We start from the raw sequence: 18,706 nt of genomic DNA on the forward strand, positions 1-18,706 counted from the left end.
AACAATTACAAGCGTCAATACTCAAAGGGGACCCATTCCACGCGTCAACATTCTAGAACCTAACAAACACGTGGACCAATCAGATCGCGCAAACTGATCGTATCGCAACCCTCCCTCTCGTCCACGAATTCTGATACACATCCTCTATGTGTCGTCGTTGTTTTGATCTCCTCGCCACGTGTCATCTCCTCGTGAACCCTCTTATTTAAATAAAAATAATAATAATAAAATAACACGAAAATTTTCAAAGCCAGCACGTTTCAAGCCTCTCTCTGGAACTTCCCAGATTTGTCTCTCTAAAAGCATCCAAATTAGGGTTTTCTCTCGCTGCTTTGGGACGAAAAAGTTTTGGATTTTCGGAGAGGTGCGTAGTCTTCCGGCGTGCTGTTCGTTTTCTGGTGAGTTTTCCGGCAAGATCTTGGTGGAAATGATGGCTTAGTGTTCATAACTTGATTTTTTTTTTTTTGGAACTTGCCGAGAAATTTGGGGTTCCGATTTATGGTTTGTTTATTTATTTATTTTTGAATATTTTGGTACTGTGGAAAAGTAAGAGCTTTAAGTGATATGTGATCTTGATTACTGTAGAAAAGTAAGAGCTTTGAGTAGATATGATGGTTTAGTTAGAGTAAATATTGACAAGTTTTCTTGATTCGGCACTTCTGAGAAATTTGGGGTTTTGATTTATGCTTTGTTTGGGAGCAGAGAAAATGCGATGAAGGAAAATAAATTAAAGTTTTGAGTGTTTTTTTTTTTTTTTTTTTCAGTGTTTTGGTACTGTAGAAAAGTAATAAATTTGCAAGTGATGTGCGATCTTGATTACCTGAGTTGTGTGTTCTATTTTATAAGAGGAAATATTTTAAAATTTAGATTTTTCTGTATATTTGCTCTGAGAAACTTGTTTGGTTGCTGAGAAAATGCCATAAAAGAAAAGAAATTAATTTTTTGAGTGTTTTTTTTCCTAGTATTTTGGTACTTTAGAAAAGTTAGAAATTTAACTGATGTGTGATTTGATTAACTGAGCTGTGTGTTATATTTTTAGGAAATGTTTTAAAATCTAATTTTTTCTGTATATTTACTCTTTTTTCTCAGCAAGCAAACCACGGGATTGGGGGATAGTTAGGGTGGTTGTGGTTTAAGTACACTGTCATTAGTTTCTAATAGTTTTGTGTGTTTACGTATTGATTAGGATAACGGAGAAGGAGACGATTTGTATACCCGATATGACATCTGTTCAGACAATTGCTTGTATTTTTAGTGCTGGATAGAGGAAAATTCAAGGAATGTCTGACTTGTGCATGTATGAGGTAAGAATTTCTTTTTAAATTAAAATTTACACACACACACACACACACACACACACACACACACACATAAATATATAAGGACACCTTTGATCATTAATGCACACTGTTTAGGATGTTTCTGCATGGTAAGGGGTTTTTTACTTTATGAATTCTTATTCCTTATTCTCTTTGAATGATGGATTAATTATTATACATTGTTCAGCCTTTGAACTTTATCCTTTGTGTGTGACTAATTTCAGTGTCGTTGGTTATTAATAGTTGCATATATAGTATGTTTTGGTCTTCGTCTAGCTTCATCCCATCTGCATCATCTTATATTCCTTTCTGAACTTGATTCATATTAGCTAAGTTTTATAATTTCAGTTTTGATATGCTCTCTCTGTTTTAGCTTACCGATGTCGATATTCTTGTATATTTTTCAGTATGTGCTGGAAAAATGATTTGTAATCTCAATTCCTTATCTTTTCCATGAAATACCATGATTCACAAGTTATCGCAATATTTGACTGGTTTCTTTTACTCTTTTTTTTCGTGGAAAGTATTTTAAGAATGTATTGTTAACTCTGCAGTCATTACAGCTAAAATTCTGTAACTGTTGTTACAGCTTGAAGATATTGGCTGGCAAGAATTTGGACAGGAGGATGATCATATAGTGCCTCATCCTGATGATAAACATGAGAGTGAAATTAGCCATACGAAATCTCAATATGAAGTAATTGGTGTTTCAAGTAGTGATGGTTACCAGTGTGCTGCTAATTATGTTACTCAGGTAAAGGAGGAAGGAGACTTTTCAACTTGTAAGAACAGGAGGAATAAAATGTTGGAAAAGGATTCATGGGCACACACACCTGAAGGTGTGTCTCCTGCTTCATGTGATGGTGAATCAATCAAAGAAGAGTCAAGTTTATCTGATAATTCTAGGATGCCAAGTCATTGCTTCAAAAGCAGCAATGTAGGTTCAGTTTGCAGTGAGTTTTGTGCCGATGATCCTATCAATGGTGACAGGTCTGCAGCAGTTGACAATAATTCCTATTGTTATCCACTTGATCACGATTCTCAAACTGACAAAGATCTCAGTTTTCTTGTTAATGATTGTGAGGACAAAGAATCTAGTGATCTCTTCTATTATGAGTGGCCGGATATAGAGAACTTTGAGGATGTTGACAGGATGTTTAGGTAAGGGCCTTCATATCCATTTTTTCTTACTTTCTTTCTTTTTCTTATGATACATAAATACTTATTTATTTGTATGCAGTGGTTGTGACACAACATTTGGGCTTGGGGATGTTGGTAACGAAGATGACCTTGGTTGGTTTTCATCATCACATGCTATTGAAGGATCTGATGATTTATTAAAATCAGATTTCAAGTTTTCTTGTCCAGAATCAAGTCCATCAAAAAATATACCAGAACACTCGTATAAACTGGATAATTCAAGTTCTGTAATCAGTGATTTCAACATGGAAAATGCACCTGTTAGCTATAAATCTAGTTATCAAACATCAAAGGATTACGAGTCTGCTGCTCTTGATCACTTGCCTTTCATGAATGTGTCTGATTTGACATCTGAAAGCAAGGATGAGTTTACACAGAAAGAGCAGGTCAGTAAAATTCATTTTATTTTCAAATGTTTGCAATATGTTCTATATTTCATTTTGATCGACTCAGGAGTGACTGTTTTACAAATTAGAAGCATTATAGGTTTGTATATGTTTTTGTGGGGAGTTGAGTTGTATTTTATTTTCTTTACATGCTATACTTTACCTTTTTTTCCTAAATTACACGTTATACTTAAATCCACTAAAAGTTTTGAGTTACACTAAAACAGAATTGCGTATCCATTTCGACATAAAATTGGATTTGAGTTATGTTTATACATCAATAAAAAATTAGGTTTGCTTTTAACATTTGGTTTATTCTTGAAAACTTAGGGTAAATTACACTTTCCATTCCATAATTACACGGACCTGCCCTATGGTTTTAAAAATTACTCTGACCTCCCTTAAAAAGCACACCTTGTAACACGGACCTCCCTTGTTACTAACGGACCACTAACAGAGCTACCAGTTGGTATAATTTTACTCAAATGCCCTTATATAGAATAACATTAAATTAATAGATGTGTTGTAAACTGAAATGACCAAACTGCCCAATTAAAAAGTGATAATAAATTTTAGTTAGTGTGCTGGAGCTGTATATAAACACTATAGGAAAAACTTCCACCTTCAAATTTCTACTATTTTATATTATTCTTTTATATACAATGAATGGTTTATTTATTAATTTATTCTTTTCCTGGTAAGTATACACAACATATAAGGACAGAACGATTCTCACTGTTTTAGATTTATTTTGGTGGAGAAGAAAGAGTTGACACCAGTGGCGGTGTTGGATTTCAATATGTTGTGCTGGATGGTGGCTATACAGACACAAGGGGAAACACGAGAAAAAAAATAGATATAAGTATATGTGAAAAACTCTGATTATGCAAAAAGCATATTTGATCCTCTAGAGTCCAATCAGGGGGATAAGATAAGTTCAAGGTAGATGCTTTTCAACTCTAGAAGTCAAATTACATGATTTATATGTATATATATATATAGTGTCCTGGTATATACATATGTATGTGAGTGAAAGAAAGAATCTGATTAATATGCAAAAACATATGTGTTGATTTACAGATTCTTAAACGGGAGTGATTTCCAAGATGAGTTTGAGCAAGGTGAAGTTGAGAAAGTGCCATCAGCAATGGGAAAAAAATACCCACATTTAACGAACTCTAAGATTTCCTTGTAAACCCACATTTATCCACTAAGCTTTCCACAGAATCCCAGGTTCTTCTACCCTACATATATTAGCCCCACACACAGTCACAGACGCATATACCATATGAAACTTACATTTAGTTCCTACTTGCCTTACTGGAAAAAATGGAGGCCAATTAACAGTGGCCAGAGAAGTTGCTTTTCTCTTTCTCTGGCCGCAATCTATGGTTGGCGGAGATCGAGCACTATACCTAGTTTTCCAAATTGGGAAAGTGAATTTGTAAAAATACTGGAATAACCTTTCAATTCATTGTGCCCAAAAAAAAAACAATAGGGCTAATTTTGGCTTTTCAATGTAGGGACAGAGATTGGGTATTTTTGCAACTTACCATTATTATTTTGGTTAAAAGGGTCTTTGTATTTAATAAGGGCAATATTGGCATTTTACTTATTTTATGTGCATGACATAAGCATTTGCCATCATTGACTTACGATGACTGTTTAAATGGGAGGTCCATGTTACAAGGTTTGCATTGTAGGGGAGGTCAGTGTAATTTTTAAAACCATAGGGAGGTCCGTGTAGTTATGACCAACCTTAGGGAAGGTCAGTGTAATTTACCCTCTGGTTTATGTATGAGAGATAGTCACTAAGTTTCTTCTATGTTAAATTTAGCTGGGAGCAATTTTCTCTTTTTTAAACTCCATAGATGTGTTATTACATGGCAGATCAATTCGCATAAAAAGCATTCAAAGCACCACAACCAATCAGTAGGAAGAAGGAAAGGCCGATGCTTAGAGAATGGTGGTTCATATCATCATAGTGGAAAGCTGCAATCTAAAGACACAAAGCTTCCTTCTCAGGATTCATCTTGTCCAGTTTTTCCCTCCCCAGGCGTTAGGCAACAAACGCAAAACATGAGACTTGATTCTTTTGGTCACTTGCGGACCCATAATCCTTATATACATCCAGACATCCGTCATCGTTCGAATCAAATTTCAGTCAGCCCTGTTCTTTCTGCTGTCAAATACAAAAATAATGGTCTAGCATCTCTCTCCCAGAAGGAGTCTTCTTACGCATCAAATCAAGTGCAGTCTGTGGAGAGATCCCATGATTATTCATTTGAGGCCCCTGCTATGGAAGTAAATGAGAAGAGGAAAAAACCATTTCTCAGACAAGGATTTCAAACCTCGTGTAGAAGTAACCATAAACACACAGATTCGGTGGTTCAGGCTGCACCTTGCAGTCCAATTTCAGTTTGGAAGAGACAACATTCTGAAAATGAAGTTGAGAATCCCAGTGACGCTGAAGAAGTTAGCATGGGAATTTCAGCAGAATTAGAGTTTACAAATGTACAGGATAGCTCTTGCTTGAGCTCTGAATTGAATGAAATCTCACAAGAAGCAACTAGTTTTCGCCAGCTTCAACATGTCATGGAACAGGTATTATTGGTTTTAGTTATATCCTTTAAACCTAAAGCATTCTGTTTTGCAGCTGCCATGATACAGAGAGATTGCTGGAGCATTTGCTTATGTAATTTTGTAGTGTGCGATATTATGTGTTTCTAAGTGTCTCTGTTCTTTTAAAGTGTATTATTGTTAGAGGTCTTGTCGCACATCGGAACCGGATGGGGAGGGTCTTGGGTTTATAAGGGCTGGCAGTACCACCCAACAACTTAAGCTTTTGGGTTGGATGGCAAGTGCCTGGCCCGTTACAACTAGTGGTATTAGAGTAGGCTCAGTTCTTTATCCGGTGTCATGCTAAGCACTCACACGGGAGGTGTCTTGATCAGGATTGTTACTGGGTCCTCCCACCATTAGGGGGGACGGGTAGGCAGGGTGGTCCAACCACAACAAGGGCCTTGCGAGTTCGGGTGGGGGAGAATGTTAGAGGTTCTTGCCCCACGTCGGATCCGGATGGGGGAGGGTCATGGGCTTGTAAGAATGGGTAGGCAGTATTGCCCAACAACTCGTTTTTGTGTTAGATGGCAACCGTCCGGCCTGTTACAATAATCCTATATGCATATCTAGCACACACTTATAACACAACTATTATACACATCACTCATAGCTTTATATTGTCTCACTTGTAAATGAGTGAGAAAGAAGGTAATTCAATTATAATTTTTTGGGCTGACCTATTTTATAGCCTGAGTTGGAAGGCAGTTCGAAACGTCCATGTGCATGCATGAAGGAATGGGACTGCTCTGTAATAGCATCCATGTTATGATAAGTAGGTTACAACAAGGGATGTCTTATTCCGCATTATGTTGTATGCATGCCTTCATGGAGAGCAGCTGGGCACGTGTGTTGGAGTGAGTAAAGAGGTGATTGGAAAGAATGTATGTGAAAGACCTTGGAATGTTTCTGAACGTTTATGACAACTGCTATTGCACTAGTGCCGCTTTGTTTATAATGTTGCCTGATTGTACTCGATACTTTATTGGAACTGACTGAGTTGAAGCTGCTTGATTTCAGTTGGACATAAGGACAAAATTATGCATAAGGGATAGTCTATATCGCTTGGCTAGGAGTGCTGAGCGAAGGCATAACTGTGCAAACCTGAATGGCGGCAGCAGAGATGATACTGGTGGAGCGTTGATGGATGAAGGAACAAATAAGTATGTATCACTGCTTTCCCTCTGCACTTAATCTTACTAGTCTGTTTAAGAGATGTTTGGTAGTACTGACAGGTGGTTATTCATTTTTAGTGCCTCAGTAGTAACACGGGCACAAGAGATGCTGCATATATTTAAACTATTTAAGTGGTAACAATTATTGTTTTCTTAAGCTATTTAATAGTCCTCATCAATCCAGGCAAACAAAATCTGAACACATCCTGTGATCCAGGCTGTCACATGATGAAATAACAAAAATCTGTTAAAGGCAGTGACTTTTCCTCCCTTAAATTTCATGTGTATATTTCCTACTATTTTCACACTAATTTTGCTTTAAACAGTGAGTTTGTAATCTATTACTACTTGTATAGAAGTGCCTGGACTTGATTGTGATCATATATTATAGCATACCATGTTTGAGTTATTTTAATGCATTTTCACTTTGCACGCGGGCCCTTGGGAAAGATAATGATAACAAAAGGGAAGAATTTTTTTCTTGCTTGTTGGAATGTCCTTTTGGTGCTTTAACTGCAGGCTAGGTATAATAAACCTTTCTACCAAAAAGAACACAGAGAGAGACCGGTCTTGTTCCTTTACCAACCTTCATGTTAACCACCATGAACAAATAATTGCTTTGATTTTTTCTTCTAATTAATTGAGTTCTAGTACAACTCAAGTCTGGTTAACTGTCTGAATTTTGCTTAATTGTTTTATTTCAGGTGCAATGGATTCATGGATATAGAAACTAATACAAATCCTATAGATCGGTCTATTGCACACTTACTGTTTCACAGGCCCTTAGACTCATCTGTAATGCCTGCACATGATGCTTTGTCAAACAAGTCACATATGGTAAGATTATGTACCTTTTTTATAGATCGACTCTATACTAAATGGAGTTTCTGGATTTAATGCTCAATGTCCATTCCATCCTTTCAAACCTCACTTACAAAATTGAATTAACAGGTTCATGGGTTGATCGCTAGTCCACCTGTGAAGGCTGAGAACCTGGTTTGTCAGGAAGAAACTGCAGCTGAAGCAGATAAAAAGGTCGCTGATCAGTGACGGCAAACAACAAAGAATCATTAGCTGCAGCAGAGTTGTAAGAAAATATATCTACTTCGAACTATGTGCATGATCATGTATAAAAGAAACATTTTAGAGGCCCTAACATAGATGTCAGGTTTGGTTCCGTGTTTTAGATGTCATATATTAGATCTGTTTTCAAGTCTATGTTGGTGAATATCCTTGTATCAGTTTCTAAGATGGGCTGTTTATCTGCTCCTTTCACCCAAATAGCAGCTGTTGTTTATGCCAACTTTTTGTGGACATGGTATATTTCACTGTTATGAGTTATTCGATCTAGCACTCTGCTTCGCACCTGTTGATTGGTTCTAAATATAGTGAGGATGTGATTCATCATCTTTGAGATTTTTGCCCTCTTTTGGTCTTATAAACATCATAACTTGCAATTGTATATCTTTGCATCCATCCGTACTTTATACCAATTGATACATTGCATGATATGCTCTTGAACACATGTTGGACATGAACTTACAGTTACATATTTAAAGTCTAGGGTTTGCATTCATTTCATTTATATTTTGGAATTATCCATTAGGCCATAACATATTTGTTATGTTTTCAAATACCAGCATACAGGTCATTCGCCTGACAATTATCTTCATTTTGTGTTTTGGACCACCAAATCGGTGTCTTGGGATTGGAAACTAAATTTTCTCCGATCCTACGACGGTTCAGTGCTCCAAAACATAGCATTCAGTATAATGTCATCAATGCCACATCTGGCCGTATTATCTATGACTGATTGTGTCTCACTCAGCATTCTGGGCTGGTAGCAGAGTGGTTATGATTTTTACTACTGAACTAGTAGGCCTGGTATTTATTAAGGCCCTCCAATTAGTTACATGCCTTTTTTTTTGTTTTTTTCCTAGTCAGGTCCACTGTTTTTTAGGATGTCCTAACTTCCTCACTCACTGTTTTTTCTTTCCCATTAAATTCCCTCAAAAAAAAATTTGGAATCCCTTCAAATTCCATTCCTTTTAAAATTACGTGGTTTCAAATACAGTATTAGCTTTACCATTTTCCCTTCGAAATTCTTTTGCAATTCAATTCCTCCAGTGAAATACTGTTCCAAGGACCAAATTAGGGATGGCAACGGGGCGGGTTTGGAGCGGGTTTCCCTAAATCTCGCCCCACCCCGCCCCTTTTAATTTATGTCAAGTCCATGACCGCCCCGAGACCAGCGACGGGTTGGATTTTCATGTCCAGTCCCACCCTGTTGGGAAATACTATACCTCCGTGCCTGCCCTGCTAACAAATTTTTTTCTCTCACTTTTTGGATCTTAAGCTCCTGCTATTCAAATGTGGAAAGTTTGGGAATGACACAACATAAATTAAATGATGTATCCCAACAAAAATAAAAAAAATAACATGCACACAACATAATTCAGATAACGTAATAAACAAAAATAAAAGTTTAATACAATCAAATCACAATGAAGTTCTAAGTTCCAACTTTCACCATAACTAAAACAAAAGTAAATTTAATACAAGTTTACATCCTAAATTAGGATTGTAAGAGATGGGTAATGGGTAAGTAGCTAAAATAAGTTACTAGTATTAATATTATATATATATTATAAAATATAGTTATATGCTTAGCGGGGCGGGGCCCTTAGGATATGTATATTAAACCCTTACCCGTCCCGTGACCCGCGACGGGTACAAAATTTGTATCCATGCCCGCCCCAACGGTATAAAAAGTGTTTTTATATCCGTTATTAACGGGACAGGACGGGACGGGATCTTGGCGGGGCGGTAAAAATTGACATCTCTAGACCAAATTAGTCTCCTCCAAACGCTTTGTTTGGAACCAAATTCTTTGGCATATGGATTTAGAATGGGAAAAGGAATTGGATTGGAATTAAAATGAAATTTCATTTGTGTGTTTGGTAATCAGAAGTTAAATGAATTAAATGACCTTTGTGTTTGGATGTTGAAAGGAATTGGAAAGGAAAATAAAATAAATAGAACTTGTACTCCTTCCGTTTCAAAATAATTGAGTATCTTGAAAATTGTGAGTCACAATAAGTCACAGTTTTCAAAATACTCAACTATTTTCGAATGGAGAGAGTACTATTTATTGTAAGTTATATTTCTCAAAATAATTGGATATTTTGAAGACGGTGAATTACAATTTTCAAAGTATGTAATTATTTTTAGACTTTACCTTACAGTTTTCAAAGTATCTAATTATTTTTAGACTTTACCTTTATAACCGTGTACACAACAACTAATAGCATCAGTTGACAGATTTAGATAAAGCATAGGAAAACGAATTAAAATAAATAAAGAAAATAAAAAATTGACCAGACATAACATGCACCCTGCCAGGGGACCAAACATATAATACCCACCCCCATTATTTTTCATATGGGGACCAAACATATAATACCACCCCTTTCTATATCTTACAAATTTTTTAATTTTGACTTGAATCCAACTTTCAAAGAAATCTATATTGTTAAACTATTTATCACCAACGGTGTAATCTACCCAATCTCAAAGAAGAGGGGACTTAGGGGAGTGGTTCAAATCCAGGTGTGAATATGGCTATCAATGATCAAATTCAAATCAGATCGATTAAATCTATATTCGATTTGTTAGACTAACGAGTTATCAAATTCGGATTGCTAATGGGTTATCAGATTTAATATTTCATTTTATATCATATTTAGCTCATATTCATATTCAAATTTAAATCATATTTAGTGATATATAACTATGCAACCAAATGAATATAGTGGTAAATAATTAATATATAAATTTAGTTATAGATAACTAATATATATATATATATATATATATATATAAATTTAAAAGTGCATGAGTGGGAGGCGTGAGTGTGTTTTTGCCCATGTAAAAATAAATAAATTACAGATTGTGATAAATAAAAAAATTCTATTTCGTTAAGAGAGAATTTGACAATATAATCAAATTTTCTAAAACATCACATTCAAACTTTATTTGAGATATAAAGTCAGATAAATCCCAATAAAAAATAAAATACCTAATTGAATCTCCAAATGGTCTAATATACATTATTTTTCTCTTCGAATTAAGCTTTGGAGACCAACAGAAAAATAAAATAAAGCAAAATAAATTAAAGCTAAGACCAACAGAAAAATAAAATAAAGCAAGCCAAACAAAATCCATCTAAGATTTCATATTCATATTCCATGACAACCACTTTTGACGCATATCAGCTGGGCATCTAAAAAATCATTCAGTTGCTGTGAGATCCGAAATAAGCAAATCATAAGCAGTAAATAAAAAGTTATTGTCAATTCCCTCCATCTTTTGTAGTTCAAAAAACACTTTTTGTCCTGAATAAAATCGACGCCTACCTGTCTCAGCCACAACATTAGCTCTCCCAAGAGCACTTGCAATCTTGTTCAAATTTGTAATATTACTAATATGGTAGTTAAGTTCAGCCGTTTTGATGGTCTTTTTCTTATTACCCTACGAAGATGTAGATACAGAAGCAGATAACACATGAGTACTAGCAAATTGTCTAATTGTATATTCATTGTCCTCAAAATTTTCAATATCAATTTCGTTTCTTGCGAAGTCGTCAATGTCCTTGATTTTGATCCCCTTTCTTCATTTGTCCAACGACGATTCTTTTCTTTTGTTGTTTCAGCTGTTGCCTTCTAACTCAATCTTTTTTCAAAAAAAATATGAAGCATGTTAAGGCATGAAAGTGTTGCATTACACACTTTTCTTTTGCATTAGGATAAGATTATTAATATAAAAATATTACAGAAGTTCAAATTGTAATATAAGAAAATTGAAAAAAATAAATGCATAAGAAATTTATATATATTTTTACCTTCACAAGAAACTCACACACCCACCTTGCCTCAATGAAGACCTGAACCCTTATCATTTCACTTTGAAAAAAAAAAAGAAATTTATTTATTTACTTTTAATTAAAACATCATTACCTTGTTTCAAAATTTATAGAATAATATCCATTTTCCTTTTTAGAGTTTTTTTTTTTTTTGTCTATTCTACACTTTATCTTTATTCACTTTCACAAAAAACACCAAAAAACAAAGTGCATTAATCACAATAACATGACAACTACATTATAAGAGATTGTTGAAATTCCTATCAAGCTTTTATCCTTATCGTCGGAGAAGATACTCATCCATTTGAAGTATCGACACTAAATCCATTTAAAATTGATATACTTAAATCATTATTAATCTTTTATTCCGTTATTTTTTCCTGAAATTCTTCACTATCCCCAACATTTTTTGAAATTGAGCTACTTAATAGTTTGCATGTTGATAGTATATGTGACAATAATGTCGTGACACACAAGCAACCACTGTTCCAACTGCCTTTTACATTTTTATTTTTTTTCGGTAATCGGAATGTCCGGGGGTTTGTCTCGACTAATTTACGGGACTCGTGCAAAGCGACCCCCTATACAGATTAGAAAAAACTCAGACTATGTCCGCGATCGTGATCCCAAAAAATTACTCGTCGGCTCCAAGGCCCAAACCTTTTCCATTAGGCCAATCCCTTGAAATTAATTACCTTTTACTTTATTCGTTCTAATTCTTTCATATTATCCAGAGTAATAAAATAAAATTACAACAAACATCATTTACCATTTATAAATTATTTAAATACATTTATTCATTAAATGATCCAGGATGGTAATTTTGATTTTATTATACCCTATAAAAATAGATGACTATTAGCCAAGTGACTTTAAGGTTTTGAGCCACAAAAGACAAACATACCAGTGACATGCAGGGCTCTGTACTGACGAGATAGAACAGAAACATTCAACAATCACAGGTCACTTTCTTATATATTTGATAAATCTTAGGATTTATATATATATATATACACACACACACACACATATATATCGTAGTGATTCATCTACACTTTTTATAATAACCGGTCACATTTCACATTACAAATCCACTTATATCATTCCTTTTTAATTCAAAACTACTTTCAACTTATTTTTAATTTTCAAATTTATTATTTAAAAGATAAATAATACTAATGACTTAGAAGTCAATTTTTTTGAGTGAATTACGAAATTCATCGTTGTACAATTTTTTTTTTTTTCTTTTTCGGTAAGCAATTAAATTTACAATTATTTATTTATTTATTTGAAGGCATATTGGTAGGCAATATTTGTGCTCTAATTTTTTTTTTTTTTTTTCACACCTCATTTTTTACTCTTATATTTTTTTATTATAAATGTGGAGCCAATGAGCGAGATTTTTTTTTTTTTTTTTTTTTGACAATGATAATATACCTGGTAGGTTGACTATCTTTTTTAGAATAGTTAGAGAATAAAAAAATTATTTAAGTGACAATGTTATAGAAGAGGTAAGGAAAACAATTAGTAAAATAAAAGTCAGGTTTATATAATATTCTTTATTTTTAGTATTATTCTTTGCTTTTTTGTTATATAGTCTAACCAGACGCCACAGAGGGAGGGAGGGCTCAAGAGATTTCTATTTTCCATTTTGTTGGAATTACCTTCTATTATTAGAATTGTGGTATTGTTAAATATAAAATTCGGAAAGTATAGAGAGGGGTATTGTATTAAAATAAAATGATATAGGTGGGTCTAAAACTTTCACAATAAAAATATTGAAAAAACCCAAAAGTTATTGGAGAAAATGTTGAGAATAAGGATTAATGTATACATAAAGTGGTGTCACTAGAATCCGAATATTGAGATCCTATGCAACAAGATAAAAATGAAAGGATTGTAAATGAATATAATCGTGAGACATAGAGCACTAATTAGAGATAGAATGTGACAAAATTAGTAAGATGAAAAGTTACATAGAAGTAAAAATCAAAATTAACATGAATGTGGTGTAGGATAATATGATAACATGTTCGAAGGGTAGGCTTCAGTGATGAAGTCTTGAGATTTAGTGTCTCATAAAATTACTACTTTTATACGGATCATATGACTCCTAAAAAAGAGTTACCATTTTTATTACAGTTTCTAACTTCCGTTAGTAAGTCTTATATCACATCGAATTAATATTTATACAATTATACACAAATATATTTAATAAAAATCTTGACATGTAATGAGATTTAATTGAGTTGCTTCTAAATAACATACAATTTACACCATTTACATTGATGATTGATCTCAGTAGTGTGTGATCAATTTAATTGCTCCAAACAAATATTTTAAATGTTTCTGAAATTTCAAATGAACTTACAAAGCTTTTTCGTTCACTACACGAAATTTGCCACAGGAGAATGAGAGCTTTTTAATTTAATTTCATCCAATATCTCAATTTTTTTTTTTCTTTTTGTTGTTCATAAACATTTAACAAAATATAAATACAATGCATACTGAATATCCAATCAAATTTATAATCGATAGTCATGCAGTGAAAAAAAAAAAACTGATTTGTATGTGAATTCTAATATCAATTTCATAAGTATTATATTTTTGTAGGTTATTCACTTCATACCACTCGTATCATGATCTATTGGTTTCATCATTTTAATAAATATTTTGTTTTCATAAGTTATTCATTCCATACCATTGGTACAATACACTCATTTTCATAAGTTATACATTTCATATCACTTGTGGTTTTTTTATACATCCAATCATTAAAAGTCATTTGATTCCTTTTATCTTTTGTTAAATAACTTTTAATTACCCATTATTAGGTATTTTGTATCGAATAATTAATAGAAATGAACTGGTGGTCAAGGGCAGAGCCAGAAAAATAAAGTTGGGGGGCCAAATTACTAATATAAAATTGATTTTAAAAAAAAAAAAAATTGTGACAAATTTTTTTTAGTGCATTTTAGATTTTTTTTTTTTTCGTTAACATGTCTATAAATGATATGTAAAGAAAAAATAGAGAGAAGAACATATGACACTCGATAAATGAGGTTGTCAAATTAATATATATATATATATATATATATATTTATTTATTTATTTTTAATTCATAACAAACAATATATATATATATATATATATGTGTGTGTGTGTGTGTGTGTGTGTGTGTGTGTGTGTGTGAGTGTGCGCGCGCAATGTGTTATATCAAGATTGCAATAATAACCTTTGGGAAATTTTTTTTTGATTCATTAGACTTTGAGGAACACAAGCAATTTCTTTTGCAAACCATCTTTAATAACCATAAATAAGTAACAAAAATAAGTATTTTTTGAAATTTTGAGGGGCAAATTTTAATTTTTTTTTATCATAAATTAACATTAATAATTATAAATATATACTATTAATTGAAGTTACAGAAAATTTTGAGGGGGCCAATTTAAAATTTTTCATACTAAATTACCTTTAATAAGTATAAATATACACTACTAATAAATGTTACAGAAAAATTGGGAGGGTCATGGCCACCCCCTCCCTCCGCCCCTGGTGGTTGGAGTAGATTAAACCCAGTTTATGCAGAACCTCATTCTTTTAATCAAATTTTATGTGCAGGAAAAAAAAATTACATTTTAACTATTGGATATCAATATTGTTGTTTTAATGTTTTGATTTTCTCCAATATCTTAATTTAAATAATGAGACAATGAACTAAATAAATCTAATAATCAAACACTCATGCACAGCAACCATCAATGGAAATGCACTGCAACCGCTCATACTATCGTTGTGGCGTGAAATCAGCAGAGTGGATTGCATGACTAAAAAAGTCACACCTTTGAAATAGAATAACTTAATACTCTTAATCCTATTGAGATTTTACCTCTCGTAATCCAAGATTATACAGTTGTAGGATTGAATTATTTACTCCTTGATTTAGGATTAATTGGTAGGTAATTAGTTTCCCTATTATTATATAATTAGTTACCTATTTTAGCTAGGTATTATTCTATAAATTGAATGTAAAACCATCGTAAATAATATCGAATGGAGTTTTAATTCTCATATTATTTCTCTCAAATTCAAGATAGTATCAGAGCCATCATTGAACCGTATTTTTTTATTCTCTTTGAATTTAGCTTTGAAATACATAGATCCATACACAAACATTTATCTCTTTGAATTTAGTTTTGACCTTCAACAATATTTGGAATCACATGGAACTATTTATCAAATCACTTATTCCAATACATCCCAGCAGAACGGGGTTGCAGAGCGAAAAAATCGCCACTTGTTGGAGGTTGTTCGTGCTTCATTGGTAGAAGTTCATATGCCGTTATCGTATTGGGGAGAAACACTTACCTCTGTAACATATCTAATCAATCGAGTACCTTCCAGCTCTATTGACTTCCGGACACCGTTGCAGGCTTTCACTGACACAGTTGTTGCTCCAACTACCTTCTCATGTTTTTGGTTGTGTAGCATTTGTACACCTCTATAAGCATCAACGCAACAAACTAACTCCTCGAGCATTGCGATGTGTTTTTCTCAGATATGCTACTCATAAAAAGGGGTATCGCTGTTATCACCCTCCAACTCGACGCATGTTCATCACTATGGATGTTGTCTTCCATGAAGACTCTATGTATTTTTCCTCTGCGTCTGAACTTCAGAGGGAGTACCAGAACAAAATTCAGATTATGATTATCACACTTTTTCGGATGGTGATTCTAGTGGTGATGACTCACAAGTTGGACCAGCTAATTAAGAATCGGGCGAATTGGATTCGAGTGGTATAAGTTTGGATCAAAGTGGTGATGATCGCCCAAAAATGGAAAGTATGGTGCCAACCCTACTGTCGTCCGAGTTTGAGTCCCTCGCAACTAATATATCAAACCAATCGCCTGCTGAGGATGTTCCTGATTTAGTGCCTGAGCCACTCCGAAAACAATTACCACAACGTCACACTAAAGGTATTCCTAAACCCACATATGAACCTGAACTTTCTAGTAAAGTAAAGTATCCCATGAGTCATTATGTGTCGAACCATCATTTGTCAGAATCAAATTTGTCAGTTGTAAATCGATTATCTACTGTATCTATTCCTAACAGTGTGCAGGAAGCCTTAGCTGATCCTAGGTGGAAATCAGCTATGAAAAAGGAGATGCAATCCTTACAGGAAAATAAAACTTGGGAACTCATTGATCCTCCACCAGGAAAGAAACCAGTAGGAGGTCGATGGATTTACACTGTGAAATATAAAGCTGATGGCACAGTTGAACACTTTAAAGCAAGGTTGGTGGCAAAAGGTTACAAAAGGTTACACCCAAACCTATGGAATCGATTACACAGAGACGTTTGCACCTGTAGCCAAAATCAACACAGTTCGGGTCTTGTTGTCTTTAGCTGCGAATTTGGATTGGCCATTGTAACAATTCGATATGAAGAATGCCTTTCTGCATGGTGAATTATCTGAAGAAGTCTACATGGATCTCCCACCAGGATGCATGATACCCGAAAAGTATAGTCGGAAGGTCTACAGGTTAAAAAAATCATTATAAAGGTTGAAACAATCTCCGATAGCATGGTTTGGAAGATTTACAAAGTCGATGATAGCCTTTGGCTACCATCAGAGCAATTCAGACCATACATTATCCCTGAAGAAACAACAGGGTACGATCATTGCACTCATTATATATGTAGATGACATGGTGTTACAGGGAATGATCCTGAAGAAATGAAGGCTCTCAAGAAGTACTTGTCCAGAGAATTCGAAATGAAAGATCTAGGTCCTTTGAGATATTTTTTTGGGATCGAAGTATCTCGATCTAATAAATGAATCTTTCTATCACAAAGAAAATATACCTTAGATCTATTACAAGAGACTGGCATGACAGAATGTCAACCAGCTAAGACACTAGTGGAAGAAGGACTGAAGTTATGTGTTGAGTCCAACCAAGTACCTGCTAATAAAGGAAGATACCAAAGACTTATAGGGAGATTGATGTACTTAGCACACACGAGACCGGATCTGGCTTATGCATTGAGCATTGTTAGCCAATTTATGCATGATCTTAGAGAGCAATATATGAATGCAGTTATGCGCCTTTTGAGGTATCTGAAATCTGCTTCTGGAAAAGGAATTTTGTTCACTAGAAATGTTGGTTATCAAAACATAGATGCATATACTGATGCTAACTGGGCTGGAACTATAGATGATAGGCGATCTAATTCTGGTTACTTCACTTTTTGTAGGCGGTAATCTTGTTACATGGAGAAGCAAGAAACATAATGTTGTTACTCGTTCAAGTGCAGAAGCTGAATTCAGAGGTATGGCGCTTAGGCTTTGTGAAACTTTGTGGTTAAGACTTCTCTTGCAGGATTTAAGTTATCTACTAGGGCAACCGATTCGACTATATTGTGACAATAAAGCAGCATGTGATATTGCCCATAATCCAGTTCAACATGATCGTACAAAGCATGTCGAAATAGACAGATTCTTCATTAAGGAGAAGTTGGAGGGAAAAATTGTGGAGTTGCCTAAGATTCGATCTGGGGATCAACTAGCCGACATTCTCACCAAAGCAGTCTCAACTCAAGTGTTGTCAAAAATTTTAGACAAATTGGACATGTGTGACATCTATGCACCAACTTAAGGGAGAGTGTTGAGATTTTACCTCTTGTAATCCAAGATTATACCGTTGTAGGATTGAATTATTTATTCCTTGATTTAAGGCTAATTGGTAGGTAATTAGTTTCCCGATTATTGTATAATTAGTTACCTATTTTAGCTAGGTATTATTCTATAAATTGAATGTAAAACCATCGTGAATAATATCGAATGGAGTTTTAATTCTCATATTCTTTCTCTGAAATTCAAGAAATCCACTCCATCGTTCTCTCTAAAAGACCTCACTATTGTTTTCACCTTTTCTTAGGGTGTTAATCTTTTAGTTAAGTTTCTTTATTATGATAAAGGGTAATATGGAAAAAACAATATAAATTCATTCCATTCTAATTTTTATATTGGTCCAACTAAATATATGAATGAGAATAATTATTTCATTTTTACACCGTCTG

At 34.0% G+C, this 18,706-nt stretch overlaps 1 protein-coding gene across 1 annotated transcript; it reads left to right on the plus strand.

Moving 5' to 3' along the window:
- The first annotated feature begins 237 nt into the window (after positions 1-237).
- On the plus strand, positions 238-8,113 carry LOC132300318 (protein LNK1-like). The gene is made up of 8 exons (XM_059797342.1): positions 238-398; positions 1,187-1,304; positions 1,909-2,480; positions 2,560-2,905; positions 4,796-5,509; positions 6,545-6,687; positions 7,404-7,536; positions 7,651-8,113. The coding sequence occupies exons 2-8, from the start codon at positions 1,281-1,283 to the stop codon at positions 7,747-7,749; spliced, it is 2,031 nt and encodes a 676-aa protein (XP_059653325.1). The 5' UTR covers positions 238-398; positions 1,187-1,280; the 3' UTR covers positions 7,750-8,113.
- The last annotated feature ends 10,593 nt before the right edge of the window (positions 8,114-18,706 follow it).

Source organism: Cornus florida, unplaced genomic scaffold (genome assembly GCF_030987335.1).
Source record: "Cornus florida cultivar Cherokee Brave unplaced genomic scaffold, ASM3098733v1 CherokeeBrave_3.0.0_Hap2_Chr03, whole genome shotgun sequence".
NCBI classification, from domain to species: domain Eukaryota; kingdom Viridiplantae; phylum Streptophyta; class Magnoliopsida; order Cornales; family Cornaceae; genus Cornus; species Cornus florida.

Bases quoted from the DNA above. Each gene is read 5' to 3' on its own strand.
- LOC132300318 (XM_059797342.1), top strand. From the start codon at position 1,281: ATGTCTGACTTGTGCATGTATGAG. The intron at 5,510-6,544 runs GTATTATTGGTT...GCTTGATTTCAG, and splicing joins TTCAACATGTCATGGAACAG to TTGGACATAAGGACAAAATT. The intron at 6,688-7,403 runs GTATGTATCACT...GTTTTATTTCAG, and splicing joins ATGGATGAAGGAACAAATAA to GTGCAATGGATTCATGGATA.